Below are 24,246 nucleotides of genomic sequence, written 5' to 3' on the forward strand. Positions count from 1 at the left end.
ATATCGATAGGTGTCATACTCTACAGTAGAACCGTGGCGGAATATCCTGCGTTCATAAATGACAGGACAGTTGACTTCATGTATTGATTGTCAAAATCCCACAACTTGCCTGTGTGACGTAGGCGTCCAGACAACTGCGAACACAGTTGCAAAATTATGAATGAAAATCATTTCTTTTCGTTTTCAGTTCAATTATTTTGTTTTGTACATATTCTTTTCTTTTCAGCACATTTGAATTATCATCTCACTTCTTTTTCACAAAAATGTCAAAAATTTGTTAACCCAACTGTCTTTGAAAAAAATGATGGACAGCTGGGAGACAAACGACAAATATATGTATGTGTTAGTAAATCAGAGTTGTATTTGAAGAAAAACTGTCTGTCAACATTTGTTCACAAACCCAGCAAAAGGTTTGCATCCGTAGATGCAGTTAAATCACTAGAACAATTGCCGCTGGAGTACATCTTTTCCTATGAATTCACCTATGAATTTTACAAGATAGCGCGCAGCTAGGATGCACTCCATTATGCTTCCACGGCACACAGCTAGGATGCACTCCATTTTCGATCCAAATCACAGCCTTTAATGTAGTGTTTTGGATTGAATTTAAATGCAGTCTAAAGATGTTGTAAAATGCAAGCCATTGCAAATATCCCAAAATAAATAAAATACATTGCTTATTCGTGTAAACAAGAATATGAACTTTATTACACTAATACAAATTATAAAAACTCTCCATTAAATTTTATCATAACTGAGTTTACTTCCTCTGCTCTGCTTTTTGTGACACAGCAACTGATATTGCTTCATTATCCAAATGGTTTTTCATTTTTCCTCCAACTCCAGTTCAGATCTCCAAAAAGAACTCTAAAGCTGAAAACACATACAACTATTGCGACTATTGAGATATCTCTGTTGTTTGACCACCTATGACAACCTACTTCACATCGTTGTAAAGGTGATATTTGCTACTGTCCTTGCCTTGCCTTGAGAGATATTAGATTTGAAAAAAAAACGTTGGCCTTTTCTCCAAATAAGTTTTTTCACATTCCGACCCCTGAATAATATCCGATCATTATCAAAAATCAAAAGGTTTTTTCCTCTGTAGGACCCTTATTAACCCCCAGAATTGCGTGACGATCCGATCAAAATTACGACCTGTAGCGTGATTACAAAAAAATGGGATGTATTGCCGACTATTGCAATATCTCCGTTATGTGGCCACCTACGCCAACCTACTTTGCATCATTATTATTAAAATCGCAAAAATGAAAAGTTGGGTTCTATTAGCGGCTATTGCGATATCTTCGTTGTTTGATCACCTACGAGAACCTACTTTACGTCAGCTTTGTTCCTTTACTTTTTTAATGGTAAGAGTGGTAAAAGAGAAAAGTGTCAAAATTGCTCAAAATTGCTCTCTCAAGAACATTTTTACCAGAAAAGTTAAGGAACGGAAAAATTGTAGATCTGGCAGCAATAGGTATGTACGATAACCCAAAAATTTGTACAAATTCGTACAAATTTTTACTGAGTGCTGTTCGATAACAAAATTATCCAGCAAAAGAGAGCGAGTTTGGAGAGATTTTTGGAGAGTTTTGTGACTGAGAACTTGCAAATTTTTGCTGGGAAAATTTGTCCCGAAAAAATTTGCAAGTCTGATCAGCTGTCTTTTAATCACCTGTTCAATGTAAACAAATCGAAATGCTAACATTTTTGACCAAGAAAATTTCACAAATGCAATTTTTTTAGATTCTAAAGCCTTGTGGATAGGATTAAAGCATCAAATAAGTAAACTGCAATTTTAAAATTTATGTTTTTGTTCTGTTTGGTTTAAAATATCAAAAGAAACAAAAACAAATTTTATGCATTTTCGGAAACAGCTGACTTTCTTGCAAGTTTTGGCGAAATGCTGTTCGATAACTTTCTGCAATTTTTGTTGCTTGAGAGAGTAAAATTCACTGAGAGAGGTTGCTGGAACTGACTGAGTAATTATTGCTGGGAAAGTTATCGTACACACCTAATGTCAAAAAGAAACATTAAAAATTAATTTTCGTCTTTTATTTCACAGTTTTTAATTTAGTTTTACCAGCGTTCGACTTTTTCTTCTGTTTTTCGTCCATTTTCTTCTTCATTGTGAAATAATCGTCAAACTAAAGTCGAAAAATCAGTTCTGCCATTTTTTACCTGCAGAAATTTGTCAGGTAGCCTGTGGTAGAAGAGAAAGCCATCTTCGCTCTCTCTCCTCTCTCACTCTCTTAAAAATTGCTTCCAGTTTTGCCACTTTTCGGGGTTAAGGAACGCTTTGCAGGTTAAAAATGGTAACAAATGGTAAAAATGGTAACCTCAGGTAAGTAAAGGAACACAGCTATCATTAGAAAGGTCATATTTTCTACTTTCATGGTCAGGTTTTGCTTTTGGTATACCCCATATAGAAGCTGAGATATTCGCTTTGGAAAAAAGTTGTCTTTTTATCCAAATAAGTTTATTGTCCATTACGACCCCTAAATATTATCCGACCATCAACAAAATCAGTAGACTCTTAAAATTTCGTGACGATCTGATCAAAATTGCGACCTGTAGCGTGATTTCCAAAAAAATGGGATGTATTACCGACTATTGCGATATCTCCGTTATTTGGCCACCTACGCCGACCTAGTTTGCATCATTGTAAAGGTGGAATCTTCTTCTTTCATAGTCAGGCATTGCTTTTGGAAAGTCTTCAGCCAAAGCTGTGATATTCGTCATTATTATTTAAATCGCAAAAATGAAAATTTGGGTTTTATTTGCGACTATTGTGATATCATCGTTGCTTGATCACCTACGAGAACCTACTTTACATCGTTACTAAGCGTTTACACCAGACAGTTTGTCTTCAAATACAACTCTGATTTACTAGCACATGCATACATTTGTCGTTTGTCTCTCAGCTGTCCATCAGTTTTTCACAGACAGCCGGGTTGATAAATTTTTGACATTTTTGTGAAAAAGAAGTGAGATGATAATTCAAATGTGCTGAAAACAAAAAAATATGTACAAAACAACATATGTGAACGGAAAATAAAAAGAAATCGGTGATTTTCATTCATAATTTTACAACTGTTTTCGCAGTTGTCTGGACGCCTACGTCACACAGGCAAGTTGTGGGATTTTGACAATCAATACATGAAGTCAACTGTCCTGGCATGTCTAAACGCAGGGTTAGAAAGGTGATATTTTCTGCTTTCACCCAGCAAAAAAGTTTGGAAGTAGTGCAATGCAGAGTTATGATTTTAAAATTCTAAGAATTTGCTTTATAAAAAAATAAAGAAATACAAACTAAAGTTATGAACATTGCTGTAACTCACGAGACGCAAACTACTTTTGAAGTGGAGTTGAAAAATGAAAAACTATTTGGATGATGAAGCAATATCAATTTCGATGTCATAAAAATCAGAGTAGAGGAAGTAAACTTAGTTACGATCAAATTTAATGGAGAGTTTTTATATGCTCTGTTCCTTTACTTGCCTGAGGTTACCATTTCTTACCATTTTTAACCTGCAAAGTGTTCCTTTACTTTAAAAAGCATACAATTTATATGAGAGCAATTCACCACTTTTACCATTTTCTGCCACTGTTACCATTTTTAAAAGTAAAGGAACAGACCAATAATTTGTGTTAATGTAATAAAGTTAATATTTTTGTTTTACACGAATAAGCAATGTATTTTATTTATTTTGCGATATTTGCAATGGCTTGCATTTTATAACATCTTTAGACTGCATTTAAATTCAATCCAAAACACTACATCAAAGGCTGTGATTTGGATCGAAAATGGAGTGCATCCTAGCTGTGTGACGTGGAAGCAAAATGGAGTGCATCCTAGCTGCGCACTCTCTTGTAAAATTCATAGGTGAATTCATAGGAAAAGATGTACTCCAGCGGCAATTGTTCTAGTGATTTAGCTGCATCTGCGGATGCAAAATTTTTGCTGGGCATTGTCAGGTTTTGCTTTTGGTATACCCCATATAGAAGCTGAGATATACGCTTTGGAAAAAAAACGTTGTCTTTTATCCACATACGTTTTTTGCCCATTCCGACCCCTAAATATTATCCGACCATCACCAAAATCAATAAGCTTCTTCCCCTCCGGGACCCCCATCAACATGAAAAAATTCGTGAGGATCCGATCAAAATTGCGATCTGTAGCGTGATTACAAGGTTTAGATGGACAGACGGAAGTACGGGCATAGCCAGATCGACTCAGCTCGTCCAGACATTCATTTTGGTATACATAAGTATGGGTCTACGACCATTATTTCGATGCGTTACAAACTTTTTGGCCAAAACAAACTTATAATACCCTCCCCACATAGTGGTGTAGGGTAAAAAAATTGTCCATTAAAGCTTTGTTCCTTTACTTTTTTAATGGTAAGGGTGGTAAAAGAGAAAAGTGTCAAAATTGCTCTCTCATGAACATTTTTACCATAAAAGTAAAGGAACGGAAAAATGGTAGATCTGACAGCAATGTCAAAAAGAAACATAAAAAATCGATTTTCGTCATTTATGTTTTTTCAAAATAGTCTGGCTTAATCCCATTGTTGTTGTTTTAATATTTTAAAACAACTATTTTATTAGTGCTTCAAATTGATGACACTGGCACGACGTGTGTTGTTTTTGCTGTAAAGCAGACCAACCAAATTTTGGTGTGTGCATTTGTCGAAATTCGACAACACACACAAGTGGAAGAGGTTTGAATTGTTTCGCAGACACTTTCGTCGGAGTTGTATGAGGTTGCCAAGGAAAAACTTCTCATTGAACTTTTTTCTTTGCTTACCTTTATACTTCGAGCTGACGATTGATGTTTGGGTATAAAACGTTTCTTGTTGAAGAAGTTATTGAAAAATAACTTCGGTGGAGAATATCCACAAACAAGAAACAAGGGAACTGATGAGATCCAGTGGCGTGGATCGAAACTATAGTATTCCCTGCCTTACCCCTTGGCGAACAATGCCAAATCTTTTCCACTAATAAAATAGTTGTTTTAAAATATTAAAACAACAACAATGGGATTAAGCCAGACTATTTTGAAAAAACAAAATTGCAAACGATATCCCAATAAAAAAACGCCACAATGCTTCAAATTTCGTCATTTATTTCACAGTTTTTAATTTAGTTTTGTCATCGTTCGACTTTTTCTTCTGTTTTTCTTTTTTATTGTGAAATAATCGTCAAACAAAAGTCGAAAAATCAGTTCTGCCATTTCTTACCTGCAGAAATTTTGCTGGTAGCCTGTGGTAGAAGAGAAAGCCATTTTCGCTCTCTCACCACTCTCATTCTCTTAAGAATTGCTTCCAGTTTTGCCACTTTTCGGGGTTAAGGAACGCTTTGCTGGTTAAATGGTAACAAATGGCAAAAATGGTTACCTCAGGTAAGTAAAGGAACACAGCTTAAATTTAATCGTGGCTGATGCTTGGTTTACATGTACGAAATCCACTCGATTTCAACTGTCAATTTCATTGGTTAAATGTCAAATGAAATCCAAAGGATTTCAGATGAGATTTCATTTGACGTTTGAGCAATGGAATTCACAGTTGAAATCGAGTGGATTTCGTAAATGTAAACCAAGCATGAGTTTACTTCCTCTGCTCTGCATTTTATGATTTTGCTTCATCATCCAAATGGTTTTATATTTTTCCTCCTACTCCAGTTCAGATTTCCAGAATAACTCCAACTCTACTCCAAAAATAATTTGCGTCTCGTGAATTTCGCAACTTTAGTTTGTATTTCATTATTTTTTTAAACAAATTCTTAGAATTTTAGACACTCCTTCTTGTGTTCAGAAAAAAAGACTGCGACATCTTTTGTAGGGATCAAAAAATTGCCTTGCTTGGCTAGGGATCTTTACTAGGCGTTTACACCAGACAATTTGTCTTCAAATACAACTCTGATTTACTGACACATACATACGTTTGTCGGCTGGCTCCAAGCTGTCCATCATTTTTTCACAGATAATAGAGTTAACAAATTTTTGAAATTTTTTTGTAAAAATGTGTGAGATAATAATTGAAATGTGTTGAAAAAAAGAACATGAACAAAAACAAAATATATGAACGGAAAACAAAAAGAAATCGACGATTTTCATTCATAATTTTGCAACTGTTTTTGCAGTTGCAACGCCTACGTCACACAGGCAAATGCTTGTTTTTTTCGTAATATTTATAATTTTTTACATACAAATCAACTGTTTTGTAGGATCTAGAGGGGGGGGGGGGGGGCAACTGCCCCTCCCTAGTTATTCCTGGCTACGCCCTTGGACGTAAACGCAATGTAGTTAAAGTACAGTAATGTATACTGTACCCATTTTGGAGAGTCGATTTTTCGCAGTTATGGATAACTGTCCAACCGTCCCGCAACTACAAAATATTTTGCGATTGCATGATGAATGACAAAAATGAACGGTCATAGTAGCAACCAACTCTTATTTGAGCAAAGCTGTCATTTACAACTCACAATAGGTGTGTTCGTTTACTAGTCGTTTACACCAGACAATTTGTCTTCAAATACAACTCTGATTTACAACACATACATACATTTGTCGGCTGTCTTCCAGCTGTCCATCATATTTTCAGAGACAGTAAGGTTAACAAATTTTTGAAATTTTTTGTAAAAATATGTGAGATGATATTTGAAATGTGTTGAAAACAAAAGAACATGAACAGAAACAAAATATGTGAATGGAAAACAAAAGAAAACCGATGATTTTCATTCATAATTTTACAACTGTTTTTGCAGTTGTCGGGACGCCTACGTCATACAGGCAAGTTTTGGGTTTTTGACAATCAGTACATGAACTCAACTGTCCTGTCATTTGTAAACGCAAGGTTACTCAATAGTTTGTACAAATTTGTACATGTCCAGTAACCCTGCGTTTACACATGACAGCACAGTTGAGTACATGTATTGATTGTCAAAAACCCAAAACTTGCCTGTGTGACGTAGGCGTCCAGACAACTGCAAAAACAGTTGTAAAATTATGAATGAAAATCGTCGATTTCTTTTCGTTTTGCGTTCACATATTTTGTTTTTGTTCATATTCTTTTATTTTCAATCAGGCAAGGCAGCTTATGTACGCTGGCCTTTAGACTATGAACTTATACTATTATTTAAACCATGGTTTAATTAAAAAGGTTAGCTAAAGCTATCTGCCAATTTAAATTTTTTCTTTCGAGTGTTCCTAAAACTTCAAAATTATATACACAATCTGTGTATGTGTGTGCTGTTTGAAAAATATGTCAAACAATTTTAAAATCAATCGAATTCAATGATTTTTAAAATTGTTTTTAGAACATTTGCATTGAAGAAATTCTTCAGCTTTGCATTAAAACAATCATTTCATCATGTCCACAATTCGATTATGTGGAGAAACTTTGACACTTCATTCATCTTTCGCGTTTTTTATAAAATACTCAAAAAATGTATTGTAAACAAACCCACTTGTTGGTTTTGTGTTTAGTAATTTTGACGTTTTAGGAATTCAGGAAACCCAGGGTTCTATAATTTGTTTTCATCTAGATCTACCTCTTTACTTATACCATGATTTAAACTGTCAATCCCATACAATATACGTCAAATAAAATCCAATGGATTTAGAACTACGATTTATTTGACGTATATACTATGGAATTGACATTTGAAATCGAGTGGATTTGTAAGTCTAACCCCCATTATTATGAGTATTCTTTTGTTATAGTTTGGAATTACCGAACGGATATATTGCGTTCCGGTTAACGTAAAGTTAGAAGTGATGAGTGGATTTCAAGGAGGAGCTTCTTTGCCTTAACTTTCAATGTAAAAATTATATTTTTAATGCCTCTACATTGGTTTATTTTTCGTTTTACTATCTGATGAAATTGAAATCGCAAAATAAACCAATTTGTCCTTGGTCACACTAGCTGGTTTCATTTAAACAATTTCATGAAATCCAGGGTTCCTAGGTCGATTTCCATACTGGAGTAAAATCATGAAATTGCTGTAGTGGGGACTCGATTTAAGAATCCCTAAAAGTTACAATGAAACCACTCTAGTGTGACATTCGACTTTGTAGGCATTAAAAATAGAATTTTTTACATTGAAAGTTAATGACAAGAAGCCTCTCCTTATGGGTACTTTACACGATATGTTTTTTACATATGAGTTGTCACTTTGCATATACATTTTGTACGGGAGAAGTGACAACTCATATGTAAAAAACATATCGTGTAAAGTACCCATTACCCTGCGTTTACAAATGACAGGACAGTTGACTTCATGTATTGATTGTCAAAATCCCACAACTTGCCTGTGTGACGTAGGCGTCCCGACAACTGCAAAAACAGTTGTAAAATTTTGAATGAAAATCATCGATTTATTTTTGTTTTCCGTTCTCATATTTTGTTTTTGTTCTTTTGTTTTCAACACATTTCAATTATTATCTCACTTATTTTTACAAAAATGCCAAAAATTTGTCTTCCTTACTGTCTGTAAAAAAATAATGGACAGCTGAGAGACAAACGACAAATGTATGTATGTGTTAGTAAATCAGAGTTGTATTTGAAGACAAACTGTCTGTTGTAAACGCCTAGTTACTTGGCGTTTACACAAGGCAGACTGTCTGCAAATACAACTCTGATTTACTAATACATACACACATTTAGCTAGTTGCCTCGGCACTGTCTGGTAATTTTCTTAGACAGTAAACATGGACATTTTTGAATAAATGAAAACAAAACTATTTCAAATAACAAAAAAGACATGACGACTTCGATGAAACAAAACAAAATATGTGAAAGGAAAACAAAAGGAAATTGATGATTTTCATTCATAATTTTACAATTGTTTTTGCAGTTGTCGGGACGCCTACGTCACACAGGCAAGTTTTGGATTTTTGGCAATCAATGCGTGAACTCAATTGTCCTGTCATGTGTAAATGCAGGGTTAAAATTCAATCATCACTTTTAACTTTAAGTTAACCGGAACGCTATAAATCTGTTCGGTAAATCCAAACTATAACAAAAGAAGACATATAATAATGGGGGTAAACGTACTATTACAATATCGTTAGACATCTATCGATATTGAATTCTTAAAAAATCATCGATAGTCCCATCGATTTTTTGCCAACTCTATTCGATGGACGGCGGCGGTATCGGCTAGAGCTGGCAAACCATCGACATTCCCAACATTAGATATTTTCGATATAATGTTTTAAAATATCGATTGCAATCTATATTATCTTAAGTTGTCATCGCCATTAATTTGGAGATGAAAATGGCGGAAATGTCAATAATTATCTTGAAATTTTGCAAAAGTAGGTCACAGAAATGTAAAGGAGAACTGCTTTTATTTGTGGTCTGTTGTACTACTGCAAGAATCTACTAATTTTTTTCGATATCATAAAGGAAAAATTGTTATCGTAGTAAAAAATAGTAGCTTCTTGCAGGTTCTGGAACAGAGCATTTATAAAAAATGTAAAAAATACATTTTATTTTACCGAAAAATGTGTACGTGTGACTACGGACTTACTTTCTTACACACATAATAGCCCGTTTCCACGGTATGTCGTTCGTTCTCTATTCGTTGTTCGACCTATAACTACGAATAAATTAGCTTCGTTCACGTACTTTTTAATAGTAAAACTCGTAAAAGAGAGAACTGCAAAAAATTTGTTCTCTCACACAAGTTTTTTGAAATAGTTCGGGAACGGAAAAATAGAAAATACGTAAAAAAACTGGAACAAATGTCAAAGTCGGAGTATCAGCCAATCAAACGCAGGGAAACAAGTTACTATTTTTTTACTCGCCCAAATTTGTCGCGTAAAAAGTTTTTACAGAGAGCGTCATTCAGCGCCATTTTTTGTTTAAAGAGAAGTGAACATTTTACAACTTTTTTGTGTACGGGAACGCTTTTTCGGGTAAAATGCGTAAAAGTGGTAAAAATTGTAAAAACTTTTTAGTTCTGGAACAAAGCTATTATTTATTTCCCCACACAAAATTCCATGAACGAACGAAGATTTTTCTACGTTGTCCGATTAGAAATACTCTCTGAACGAAGAATAAGGATGTCCCATCCCTAACAAATGAGAGAATTTATCGAAAAAATTAATTATGACATGTCTAAATACAAAATTGAAAATTTTTTTGAAAAAACACAAATTTTTAGGAAAAAAGGAAAAAGATGAATGGAAATTAATGAACTAACGTTTATATAGATTCAGAAGGAAGATGGTTGTGTTTCTTTCTTAATTGCACACACATTTCTTGTCCATCGCGTAAAAAATCAGAAACGAAAAGGAAAGAAATAACTGAAAGTTTTTTTTTTTTGACACGTCTCTCTTTAATTTTGAAAATAGAAACATATAACATATATTGAAAATACAAAATTATTCAGAATTTATGTGTGTAGTTAAATATAGAAGATACATTTGAAGGAAAGTCTATTGCTTTTCCCATTCATTTAATGTATATTTTATGTGTTTTCGGTTCAAATTTTCGTGAAAACAAGGAAACAAAAATCAAGGAAATTTTGTTTATGTTTCTGTTAATTGCGAATGGTGTCGTGGAAACGGGTTAATTCGTGTACGTCGTTCGACAGGCGAACAACGTAATTGAATCGCTCGTGTGAACATGACATTAAAGGTAGCTCCCCAAGAGGCACCACGGGGAAATTTTCAATGGATTTCAGGTTAAAGCTGTTCTACACGGTATGTTTTTTACATATTTGTGCATACCAACTGTCACTTTTTACAAATCTGAATTTTGTACACATGGTGTGAACCATACAGAAATTTCAATGGATGAAGGTGTTATGTGCATACATATGTATATTTTTCGAATAGAACGCGCTCTATTCTCGTCTGTACAACCAAAGGTAAACAGCTGTTTTGTTTGTACGCGGAATAAATAGAGAAAACAACAGAAAACGAATGAAAAATAAAATTTTGCCGTGCAGAAGGAATCACATATGGGCGAAAAAAAGTGACAGTTGCTATGCATGAATCATGGTAGAATGATAAAAGGTAGTCGCATCTGTCAAATTTAGGAAAATACAACCCTGTATGTCTGTACGGGAGCGTGTCAAATACAAAACAACAATAGTACATGACATTTCATAATATAAATAAAATACATATATTTGTTTACCATTACATTTTGTGTTTCGAAAAAAAATAATCATTGGACATTTCAACAAATACGAGTACTCTGACTGGTAAAGCGCTAAAAAACACTTTTGACAACACCGAATTTAAACAATCCCACATTATAGATGCTATGGAACAACGATTCTTGGAACATACACCACAATAACAACAAAATCTAAAGGAACAAAGAAATTACAACAAATGCGTTCCTGGATCAAAGGATCAACCCCACACCAAACACACAGGATTGAGTGAGGATTTATTTCTTCAGAAGCAGCAATAATCATCAGTGAAAACAGAATTCTCAATATATGAAAATTGGGTCGCAACCAACATCTCTACTACAACAACAGCAACAATTATCCGTGATTAATATTGAATGGAATCAGTAATAATCGTACTACAATCGTACCTGTAACAAAAAACACATACATACATACATATGTATATAAGGACAATATTCACGGTCATTCCAACAATTGACGGGGCAAATCTACAATATTCCAAGGTTCTAGTATTACAACCAGGCCACGTAATTTCTGACAGCTGACAAATATTCTATGTAGCTGTTTCTTTCCTATGGTAGTGGCAAATAATTCCCGACATTTGTATTGATATAAAGTTGTGTCACATTTTATTAATAAAAACGCCTTAAAATATAACATACATGTAGTTTCGCTTGATTAAATCTATTATAATAAATCAGAATATATAATTGTAGTCCGGTCGGGTTGTTGTTGGTGGATTTGATCATGAACAGCTTAACCGTTTTATATGTGGTGTTCCCTGAAAGAATCCAAAGTCTGTTGTTGTTGTAACAATTTTATTATATGTTTGTAAGTTCGTATTCTGCATAATCTGGCTCTGGGTCAATCTCCAGTTCTAGGAATGTGGCTGTTTCGATGGAATCTACTAGTCATTTGAGCATACGTTTTGCGCGGTGTCATCGATCCATGCACTATAGGAATTCAGACGGCTGGACCATACCGAGCGTAGTCGAGCCAAAACTACTCTGGTTTGTCTTGCAGCTGACGCTCCTCAGCTGCGATAGATGTACACATATTTGGATCCAACGCTTAGATTTCTTCGCAAAAATTATCTAATTTAACAGCCGTAGCCCTTAAGGCGCTTTCCTTCCTTGCCGATTTTCAACAAGCAAACATTCACCAAATTTGTTGTGATAATCGGCATTGCTCAATAGGACTTTTTTCTTTAAGATTTCTTGCAGATCTTGATAAATATCCATAGCGCAACCAATGGTCAACAGTAATTTTTAATGTATGTATGTATTTCTCGATTGTGTTTGACGACCGGAGAAAATTTAATTTTTAAACAAACATTTTTCGTTTTAGTTTAAAAATGGAAATTAAATTTAAGCTGACATTTTTACATACATACAAATGTAAACAAACACACATACATGTAAGCATTCAGTGTCAATTTCTTTTTGACAATGAACGTACTTCAAATTTAAAATTTGAAAAAAAATTTAAACAGCTGTTAGCATGAAACTACCTTTCTTGTTGTACCATGTGCATGAATATGTAAAAAACATACCGTGTAGAAACCCCATTATTAGGGATTTTTGTTCCGATAATATCGATAGGCAAAACTATCTATCGATATTGGATTTTTAAATAATAATCAATATTATCGATAGTGCCATCGATTGTTTGCCAGCTCTAGTATCGGCATGTCGACTTTGCTTTTTTCGTCGTCTGCTTCACACCTCATTCTCATCCAGTTGCATTTTGCATCACACCTCTTTCGTTTTGTTCGTTGAACTCCTTATTCATCAAAGTGAACCAATGTCTTGTCATTCTACTTGTTTCGTTTCGTGTTTGACCGATGAAAAGAAGTTAATAATTGTTAAAAAATACAAATTATCTGCTCGTTGTATGACAATTTAGGGACAAAACGCGATGATAAACAAAAGTTGAAGTGAATGAAAACGAAATACATTATAATCTTATATTTTTTTTGCAAACTTGGTCTGAAAAAATTTTTGTGGGAGAGAGGAAAGTGACGAGGAAACTACCGAACTTGCTTGTTATTCGCAAAAAATAAAATACAGAAAAGGCACAGAGGAGGTGGTCCCAAAACTATTCACAGCTGAATTATTAGAAAGTTAACAAGTGCAGTAGAAAAATTCAACAAACGGAAAACAAATAAAATAATTTGGAAAGAAACATTAATTGTTCAGTGAATACATACGTTCTGAGCTCTACTCCAAAAAAGGTGGTGAGAGTGTAAAAGCAGAAGGAGAAAAAACGAAGATTTTCTTCGAGTTGAGGTGGAGGTGTGTGGAGTAGTCAAAAAAGTATAAATTTAGTCAGAGGTGTTGGTGTACCGAAAACATATTCATTCACAGAAAGTTTTCTTGGCTATTGGAAAGGAAGGAGTTAATATGTCTTCGAATAATAAAACATCTGTCTCACAAGGTGGCAACCAAAGTGCAGCTGGACAAGGAACTACAAGTGCCGATCAAAATCCTACAGGACAGTCTAATCAAGACAGTCCAACTCGGAGTATTTTAAGACCTACAGGCAATACGACAGATCGTGTTGTTGACAATGTGCCATTTCCACCAAGTCATAAACTGACTATGTCAGAAGTGTTTCCTGACCCCCGGACAGGTAAACCCAACCATGAATTGTTAAAACAGCATTTTATTTTAGAGGGACGGATTGAGGAAGCGCCAGCATTACGAATAATACAAGAAGGAGCAGCTCTGTTACGCCAGGAGAAAACCATGATCGACATAGAGGCACCAGTCACAGTGTGTGGAGATATCCATGGCCAGTTTTATGACCTTATGAAGCTATTCGAGGTCGGAGGTTCTCCCGCCACCACAAAATATCTATTCTTGGGAGATTACGTAGATCGAGGCTACTTTAGCATTGAGTGTGTTCTTTATTTGTGGTCACTTAAGATCACCTACCCCAACACTTTGTTTTTGCTGCGAGGTAATCATGAATGTCGTCATCTTACCGAGTACTTCACCTTTAAGCAGGAATGTAAAATTAAATACTCTGAACGTGTCTACGACACCTGTATGGAGGCCTTTGACTGTTTGCCCTTGGCTGCTTTAATGAATCAACAATTTCTGTGTGTACACGGTGGCCTATCGCCCGAGATTCACGAATTGGATGATATAAGAAGATTGGATCGTTTCAAGGAACCTCCTGCCTTTGGACCAATGTGTGATTTGCTATGGTCCGATCCATTGGAAGATTTCGGCAATGAAAAGAATGCCGACTTTTATACGCACAATTCGGTACGAGGCTGTTCATATTTCTACAGCTATGCAGCATGTTGTGACTTCCTGCAAAATAATAATTTGCTTTCGATAATAAGGGCGCACGAGGCCCAGGATGCTGGTTATCGTATGTACAGGAAGAGCCAGACCACAGGATTTCCCTCGCTTATTACAATCTTCTCGGCACCAAATTACTTGGATGTATACAACAACAAAGCTGCTGTTTTAAAATACGAGAATAATGTCATGAATATACGCCAATTCAATTGTTCGCCCCATCCCTATTGGCTTCCCAACTTTATGGATGTATTCACTTGGTCGCTTCCATTTGTGGGCGAAAAAGTAACCGAGATGTTAGTTAATGTATTGAATATTTGCTCCGACGATGAACTGATGACCGAAGAGAGTGAAGAACCCTTATCGGATGATGAGGCAGCCCTACGAAAAGAAGTTATACGCAATAAAATTCGAGCCATTGGTAAAATGGCACGAGTATTCTCCGTGTTACGGGAAGAATCTGAGTCGGTGTTGCAATTGAAGGGTCTGACACCAACTGGAGCCTTGCCATTGGGTGCATTGTCCGGTGGTAAACAGTCTTTGAAGAATGCAATGCAAGGCTTCTCACCCAATCACAAAATCACCTCGTTTGCCGAAGCCAAAGGCTTAGATGCTGTCAATGAACGTATGCCTCCGCGACGCGACCAACCACCTACACCCACAATTGAGGAACAGCAGCAGCAACATCAAAATCAAACCGCATCAGGTAGTACTAACAATAATAATGTCTCTCATAGTGGGTAATCATTAGGTCATTAAGCAATATAATTAGAAGAAGATACCAACAAGATACACCACAGCAAACAAACAGGCAAACACAACACCTACAAACAAAACACACATATATACTAAATAATACACAATACAAAAGGATAATATTCGAAGACAAAAAGAAAACACACACACACAGGATATATTTATTTATAGTTGTTCCAAAATAATGACAACAAGTCAATCGCTGTCTCTTAAATAGTTACATTACATCTCGGACTGAATGCAATTGAAAACCTCCAATATGTATGTAATAATTTGTATAAATTTTTTGTGTGAACTCCCCCCCTCATCAGTAATTATTACCAGTAAGAAATTTAAAAAAAGTTATGTTCAAAGTTTTATGATTTCGTATTTCCAATTTTCTAACGTACCAAAAGATATTCAACAGACTTTTAATGAGACTTTTCTCGCTTTGTTAGTAGCTTCTGAAAGTATTTAGAAACGACTTCAGTGTGAAACACATGCAATTTCTCAGACATCAAAGTTTTGTGGATGATCTTTTTCCTATGAATTTGAAAAACCATCTTAAACTTTAAACAGTTTTGAATTGGAATTTAGTGTTTTTTGGATAAAAATAAAGTGATTTAACGATAGTGTTCTGGTTAAGAGGCCCGACTTGCTCACAAAAGGTCATGATCAATACTCCGAAATAAACATGATACATGTTTGCTTTTTACCTGCGTTAAAAATTCGTATTTTTGATGTTTTGAAACACGTAGCTTCGTAGTTGTTAATTGCAACGTCGTTAATAAACATAATACTTGGCACATTTTCAGTCATTTGTAAAACAACTGACGATACAGACGATACAGTTATCGTATATTTCAGTTATGTCTATATTCTCTACAATGGGGGTTCGTACTATGTTAAACAATCCGTTTGGACCCAAGTCACGTATGTTTGAGTTAAAAATAGGACCTGACTCTACTCTATGATTTAAAATCGCCTAATGTCCATCCTTGTTCCCACCTATTTTTCTGCATTTTGGCGAAGTATGATTAGAATTCTTTTTAACCTATGCCTGCCTATAATATAGGGGCAAGTCAGTTTTACGCACGAACTTTGAAGGCCCATATCTCCGGAAGAATGGTCTTCAAGATAATAACCATATCTGTGGAAAATTAAAGGCTGCTCCTAAACTCTACATAAGCCGAGGTCGCATGTAAATCCGACGTATGCCAAATCTGGGCTACAGGTCCATAGCTCAATTAAAAGTAGTGGAGAGTACTTATTTTAAATGTGTATAGCTCTCTTTTCATAAGAAGTAAACACAGGAATATGAGGAAATTCTAAAGAACTTACCCTCATATGCGTCGAGACGATCTTCAGGTGGATAAGATATTCCTCCCAGGCACTGAACCTGCTCAAACGAAAGACTCTAAAAAGCGACGAGCAAAAAAGTGGAGAACAGAAACCTGCTGCTGTGGTGGAGAAGGTTAAAATCCAATTCCTAAAGCAACGAGATCACTTGACGATGGGGTCTGTTTCTAAGTCCGTCTCAAAGACAAATGTAAAGCGGGGGGAGACCGTCAATCAATTCGGTAGTCCATTCATCATGAGAAAGTTAAGGTCTTTCACTGTGATAACAAAAAAATCAATATATTTCCTTCTTCATGCTGTTCGAAATCACAAAAGGATATTTTTCTAGTGATGCGCGATTTTAAAAGTTGATCTTCCATCACTGTGTGATGATTTTGATGTCGGTAGATAACATACCAACAGGAATTATATAAACAGCAAAACATTTTGTTGCTGCGCATTCTGGTTTCCTTATAAATGCGATCGACAGTGGATGCAACCGCTACAATTTGGGTGTCTTGATTTGTGTCGTTTGCAGATTTCTCCTTCCCGGCGTCGTCTATTTTTCATTATTTATTATATTTTTGTTTAAATCAATTCGAAGATAATTTCGATAATTTCTTTGATGTCAAGATAGGCCTTAAATTGTATTTTATGATCAGGATATAATACATTTTGTTATCATTCACTAGACGCTTGATATCAACTATCAGGAAATCTTTATCTCAATAATTATTTTATCTATAAAAACTACATACATATATACAATTAATTAATTGATTGTTCATTCGATTTTCATAGATTACGAATTGTCTGATGGCGAAAAAAATGTGCGTAACCAAAACTGTTCTAAATTCGTCATATTAGATATGTTATCCATATTAATGGGATATGAATACCCAGCAAAATGTTGGATGCCAAAGATGCTATTCAAGAATGGATGCAAGTGATATGGAATGTCATTTTTTTAGCATCTTCACTCATTCTTTTTACAAGAGCGTGACCCCCAAAAGATGCAATTCATTTTCAGATCCTAAGCATGTCATCTTTACTAACTCGATGGAATGGCATCTTCAACAATTCTTTGGCATGGCATCTATACCAATCGTTTGGCATGCCATCTTAACCAATTCCCAAGAATAGCATTTTCACTAATGTTTGGCATGTCATTTTCACCAACCCTTTGGCATGTAATTTTCACGTCTCATTTTTTTATTATTAATTCAGAGGAATTAATGAAATAACTATAATTTATTTATCATAATAAAGTTTACATCTATAATTGCAGTTTGTTCTCGTTGTTGTAACAGTAGTTAATATGTTTGTATTCTCATTTTCTGCTTAATCTGACTCTGGGTCTATCAGTCGTAAGAATGTGGCTATTTCGCTATTTATATTTTTTGTAACCACAAAGCTACAAACTTAAGTTTCTTAGCAGGATTGGTAGGGCAATTGAAAAGGAGCAGTGTGTCGTGGGGGCCTGTGCTGTATGCTGGGCAGATGTTTTCCACGGTGTCATCAGTACTTGCCCTATAGGAATTTTGACTACAAAACTACTCTGGTTTGTCCTGACAGCTGGCGCTTCTCAACTGCGATAGATGGTAGATGTTCTCCAAGGACCGCATTCACACGATAACTGTTTACTGCATCTGCGACTGCATTCGTGTGAATGCTACTTAAACCTGGTTGAAAGGCTTGTTGATCTAGAGGTTCTCTCTTGTAACGTTAGACTTCTCTTTCTAGATTATGAGCACGGCTTGCTCTGAGTGAGTCCTCTGCTAATATGGAGATGACCTTCAGCGCAGTTGTTGTGCTGCTTACGGATCCTATGCTATTGATCGGCAACTGGATGGAAAAACTATAGCCACAAGGGTCCTTGGTACGGGCGACAAAAGCGAAATCGGTTTGTAAGATTCACCTTTGCTGGCATCCTTTTCGGGCTTTGTGTTTGGCAAGCGACAGGTTGTAAATTTAATTGAGAATCTTGACTTCCGGCCGTCCCAGCTGTTGCAGTCTAAACACCGCCGCTGCACGCAACAGAGTTTACTTCCTCCGCAACAGGTTTTGATTCATCTTACAAGAGGATTTTACTTCCCATCAGTGCAGTGCAGATTTCGACATTGACTCCAACTGTAGATTACTATTTCGTGAATTTTATTTTACAACGTTTTGGAAATGTTTGTTGTTTTGTAGGGATCTACAAATCGACTTGTTGAGCGGGGTTCTCTAGTGCAGGCAAGGCAACTTTTATAATTGGTCTGTTCCTTTACTTTTAAAAATGGTAATTGTTGCAAAAATGGTAAAAGTGGTGAACTGCTCTCATATAAATTGTATGCTTTTAAAAGTAAGGAAACATTTTGCGGGTAAAAACTGGTAACCTCAGGCACGTAAAGGAACACGACTAATACCAAAGAGCGCAGTCCGACTCTACTTTTAGCTCAATGATTGGGACTTCCTAGCATAATAAATCTTACATTGCTTTAAACGTACATATTTAGATAAATAAAAGAATATATACATCTGTAAAAATAAAAACACAAAATTCATCTCTATTGGATCGATGGAATGGGTTCAAATGCTAAGGAAAAGATCGGATCTTTCACGACTTCTTTCGAATGGGTTCAAATGCTGATGAAAAGATCGGATCTTTCACGACTTCATTTGAACCAATGCAAAAGATCCAGTGAAATCATGGCATCTCATGGAACCACTTCCATAAAATTTTGCTGGGTAGCCATAATACTCCATAAGTTTCATGAAAAGGAAAATAGCGAATAGGAAAGATACGAACATTTGCCATAGAAACTTTCATAATTTCCTCATATGTAGTTTGAGGGTTTTAGGCAACAAATTGTGCCTTGATCACATCATGCTTAGCTATGGAACTTCGCAAATGCAACATCTTAAATCTTTTCATAATTGAATTTGTTCAAAATTGAATCGCCCTCCTTCACAAAAAAATCGTTTCTTATACAATTCAAATCAAGTGCTGCATTCAACAGACTTCGGCCTGTTTGCTCTCCTTATTTTTATTTGTATCCTAAGGCTGCATTTTCACATTGCCCCGTAATGCAAACAAACGAATGCAGCTTTTTCTTCATAACTGACCTTCCACAACATGTCTATGCCTAATTGGTCTGCAACAAATACTTTCCCCACATTGGTTTGTTTTGTTTGTGATTATGTGTGCGTTCGTTCGTTCAGTCATCAAATATGACTATGATACTTCAACTCATTTTTATTTACCTTCACCTTCATTGTGGTAAAAGAAAGACTAATACAATACCACTATTTGCAAAGGCCTTTGATGTTTTTTTTTTTTTTTTTGTGATGTCTAATACCTTTACATAAGTATATTTAATTTATTCATTTATCCTCTTAGCTATTGTTTATGGGAACTTTGCTACCTTTTTTTATCCTTAATGAAACTGACTACAAAATCAAAATATTTTACATTTTTGAGAGAAGGTTAGACCAAGGCTATCTCATCACTGGAGACGATATACACGAGTTGAGCTGAGCAGCAAAAGTTCACACATATTGGTGGCGCTGGACTTGTCGAAAAATTTCGACACAGAAAACCACACAATTCTCCTGAGGGACGTAATGCAGACTTTCCCGCGGTCACAAATCTCCTCCCAAGAAGAAAAAACATTGAGAACCCCAAGGGGCGTACTATCTCCCATTCTCTTCAATCTTTCTGAAAACGTGCACCTAATATCTTATGCCGACGATTGCAAGAAACATCAAAGATATAGAGGCACACAAAAAGATAGGGTTCCTGGACTAAAGCGATATCAATCTCAGACTTTGTAAGGGAGAGAAGGAGTTCGGCAGCTGCTGCTTTGCAGTGGTGCAGGTTGATCTGCACCACGCAGAGGCCCTGTTGTCTACACTCCTTACTGAGGCTGCGGGAAGCGGAACCGAAGCCAACACAACCCGAAGTTCAGCTCTCCTTTACAAGCCTTAATGAGATCCGCACTCGAGCTGTCCTTAAGGTACCTCCCCGTTCGGGGAAGGAGCTCACTAGTTTCCAGCTGCCAGTCTGGATAGGCCTATTCTGTTTCCGAATAAGCTTCAGCACGTCTGCCACATCCGAATTCGGATGTTGCCGCCACAGTCCTTGATGGGATTTCATGAATAGAAATCGCAGCCAGCCCGCAGCCGTCCCACAGAGAGTCAGAGCCATTCACTGTTTGAATGAGGAAATCTCGCGATTCCTCATCCTTGCAGTTAATGACATTGACGACTCTGTGTATGGCTGCCCTGCCAAAGCTGGTCTTCCTCTTGTCCACATCGTCGGATATTATGACCCTTCACCAGCAACCAATGATCATCATTGATCCTGCCTTCAGGATCAGACCTATCAATGAACGCTACCAGAAGGTCATCCGGGGCTGTCATTTTCGCGGGTCTGTGTGGCTTCCCTCCAACCGGTTTCGGGGGTTTTTGACCCGGGCTGCCTTTGATTGAGTTCCCTTAACCGGTTGACGTGCTGCCACCTTAGCGAACGACGCCAGTTGGCTGGTTGACTGACGATCCACCATCCTCTTGGCACCTGGGTGTGGATCCTCAGAAGACCTCACTCTCTTCACACCTGGTTGTTGTGAAGACGTTGCCTTCTGACCACTGGCCATTTTCAAGGTTGATGGACCTTCATTCTTACCCGCCACACGACATCCCGCAGCCCCATCACCGTTCCCCTTCGGACTAGCGCTGGTTTTCCCCGAGGGGCCGGAATTGTTCCTCGCCACTGGTCCCGCTGATGTCTGTTTTCCAGACTTCCGCGAACCAGCAGCTCCAGAACACTTCCCGCTCCTATTTTCCCCAGCAGCTTTAGCAGCACTCACAGACGAGGCCGTCGCACTAGCTGGTGCCTTGTGCGGCAACCCCGTCCGTGCGTGCTCCTTAGGCTTCTCCGACTTCGGGGATCGTGTCGGGTGGGCCGGTGAGGTCCGGGTGTCTTTCCCTGCCGCAGACACCTTAGGTGTCCGCAAGGGGTTCGACGGACCGGAACTACCGGATTTCCAGACTTTGCGGGCTTCGGAGAAGTCAAACCTGTCATTGGGCTGGTGACTACCTTCGGGTCAGGCCGCGGAATTCGTTCGATTGGAAGCGGAAGCTTCTCAATGTGAGGGTATTTCCAATTCCGCAAATCTAGAGCAGTAGTTTACTGCTCTTTTGTAGCCATGCTTAACTTTTCTTTCCAAGCAACCGAGGGGGACATCTCTCTGTTCTGAGATGGGATGACCGTAGTGTCCATCCCGTCATCAGACAGGGGGATATCCTTCCAATTGCTTATGGGAGAGCTTTCCCGACTCAGATGTAGGAACGCACTTTCCCTCAGGAGATCGAGCAATTCCCTGCTATGCGTGTTAATTGAGTCGCTAACTCTGTCCAGGGTCGGTATGGAACAATCGTCCCCGCCCAAATTTGTGTTAATTGCACCGGGTGCAGCAGTGTCCGTGGTCATAGCAGGGGTCGTTATCAAGGGGGTTTGATTTTTGTTTTTTAAGTAATCATCCATAGAGAGATTTTTGACTGAGGGAACTGAGGACAATCATGGCATAGCCCTCCACTACCATGATTAGGACTTGACAACTAAGCCTGCTACTCGTTGAGGCGCCCAGGTATCAACGAGGCTCCGTTATAATACAGTCGGTACCCTGACTACAAACCTGAAACACCGATGGGCACGTGGTCGCTTAACACCCCGGTGTTAGGGGATCGCGAATTACTTTGGTAGGAGATCAGTAACCAAATATATGTCACTCATCCCAAAGATACACTGTGTGATTACACTGCATTTTGTTGGTTTGCGACAAAAAGAATGGATAACCTTTGGTCAGTCACAACCCCCCAAATTCAACACTCAGAGAAATTGTGGCGTCAGGCCCCCGCATTGCGGCGGGATTGTTATCCCCGACGAATGCACAGTAATGTGAATCGACGGAGACATCAAACGTAACGGTACACAAAAAATAACTATCTTCCCACACTCAAACACGTCATCGACATTTAAAATTATCTGCTCCAAAGTTCACAGCTACCATCTTGTCATAGTGGACTAAAGAGGTAAACTCAGAATTAGACAATTTATCCCGACGGCCAGAACCCTAAAATATTTGTCGTCGCTTTTCATAATCTGTTATGTTGCAAATATGATGGTGGGTAGGAAAGTAGGGAAAGGAAACAAAATACTAAAAGCGCTAGTTGTTAGTACCTGGGGAAGAGACAAGGAGAAAATCGTTACCACCTATAACGCAATAGGCCATCCCCTAATGCACTAAGCAGCCACATTATGGTCCACAGGTATTAGCAACCCCCATTGGTGAAACCTCCAGACGGTTCGGAATACTGCACTGCGAATCGCTACCGGGTGCTACTCCAAGACCCCCAAAGAACATATACACCACGAAACCATGCTATAACTCATTTATATATTTTTTTGTATGATTGCATATATCCGTTTAGGGGATTTGCAAATAAAGAAGTGTTTAAGATTAAATCAACTATTTAGTGACTGTTTACTCTGATTTTCGTTAACTTAATTCACTTATGAACCTTAGAATTTTGAATACTTAAAAAGCTACTAAGAACAACGGTATTCAATAAATTGGAAAAGTGAACGATTTAAACTTTGTCATAAACAAATTATACAAATCTTATTCATGATATTTTCTATTTTAATGTTTAAATTGGCATTCCAAAATTTTGTTCAAAATTTTCTATGGTATTTAAATCAAGAATTCCGAATGTATTTTTTTTATTGTTTTATTTGTAAATTTCTTTACCATTAAAAAACAGAAATGCAATATGAATTTTTATTATAAACGCTAACACATCACAAAAAGGAGGTTTTGAATTCTATTACTATTCAATATATAGATTATGTTTTGATAAACAAAAATTTAAATAATGAAATATTTAACACTCACACTTACCTTTCCATCAAAACCAAAACTCTCCCAAATAAAAAGTGAAGAAAACATCATAACAATAGAGATAACAACCAACATACCTATTTATGTAACTCTTAATTTAATTGCTTTTCTTTTTCTAAAATTTATATTCAAAGAAATTATTTTTCGTTCTAAACGAATCTATCATGCATTTGCTTTACTCTCAAATTGTTAAACAATTCATTATATACTATTACAAATAACAAAAACAACAACAACTGTATTATCATTACAATTATTGTTATGTGTATGAATTAATTAACTATTATAATTAAAATTATTATTAATATTAATTAATTAATATTCGAAAATGAAATGATATATAAATTATATATATCGTATTTATATATAGCTAATATAAATAATGAAATAAATATTAATAATATATATGTGTATTTTTGGTAGTTTATTGTGTTCCTTATTAACATGTAATAAACAACAACAAAACAGCAAAAACATACAAAGAAAAAATTACAAAAAAAAAAACAAAAAAACTTAAAGCAAACAATTCTATTATTTTTTCTACTCTCCTCTGTATAGTGTGTATTATATATTAAGTTTATTATTATAAATAAATTTGTACCTAAAGACTTTTTAAGTTTATTTCAAACAAAACAAACAAAAAGAAAGCTATCCGCAGAGATTCATTCGGTCATAATTGTGTTTACTTTTTTGACAAAAATATTGAGCATTTATTATTAATCGTTAATGTATAAAACAAATTGAGAATATATAATTTC

General features: G+C 36.4%; 1 protein-coding gene across 1 annotated transcript; it reads left to right on the top strand.

Moving 5' to 3' along the window:
- Positions 1–12,930: 12,930 nt before the first annotated feature.
- On the top strand, positions 12,931–23,523 carry LOC141396406 (serine/threonine-protein phosphatase 2B catalytic subunit 2-like). Its single transcript, XM_073971851.1, has 3 exons — positions 12,931–13,454; positions 13,527–15,177; positions 17,346–23,523. Exons 2-3 carry the CDS (start codon positions 13,563–13,565, stop codon positions 17,492–17,494), a joined length of 1,764 nt encoding a protein of 587 aa, XP_073827952.1. The 5' UTR covers positions 12,931–13,454; positions 13,527–13,562; the 3' UTR covers positions 17,495–23,523.
- Positions 23,524–24,246: the final 723 nt, after the last annotated feature.

This window comes from Musca autumnalis, unplaced genomic scaffold (genome assembly GCF_047663935.1).
Source record: "Musca autumnalis isolate F117 unplaced genomic scaffold, ASM4766393v1 scaffold_3, whole genome shotgun sequence".
Classification (NCBI taxonomy): Eukaryota; Metazoa; Arthropoda; class Insecta; order Diptera; family Muscidae; genus Musca; species Musca autumnalis.

Bases quoted from the DNA above. Each gene is read 5' to 3' on its own strand.
- LOC141396406 (XM_073971851.1), top strand. From the start codon at position 13,563: ATGTCTTCGAATAATAAAACATCTGTCTCACAAGGTGGCAACCAAAGT. The intron at 15,178-17,345 runs GTAGTACTAACA...CGATTTTCATAG, and splicing joins TCAAAATCAAACCGCATCAG to ATTACGAATTGTCTGATGGC.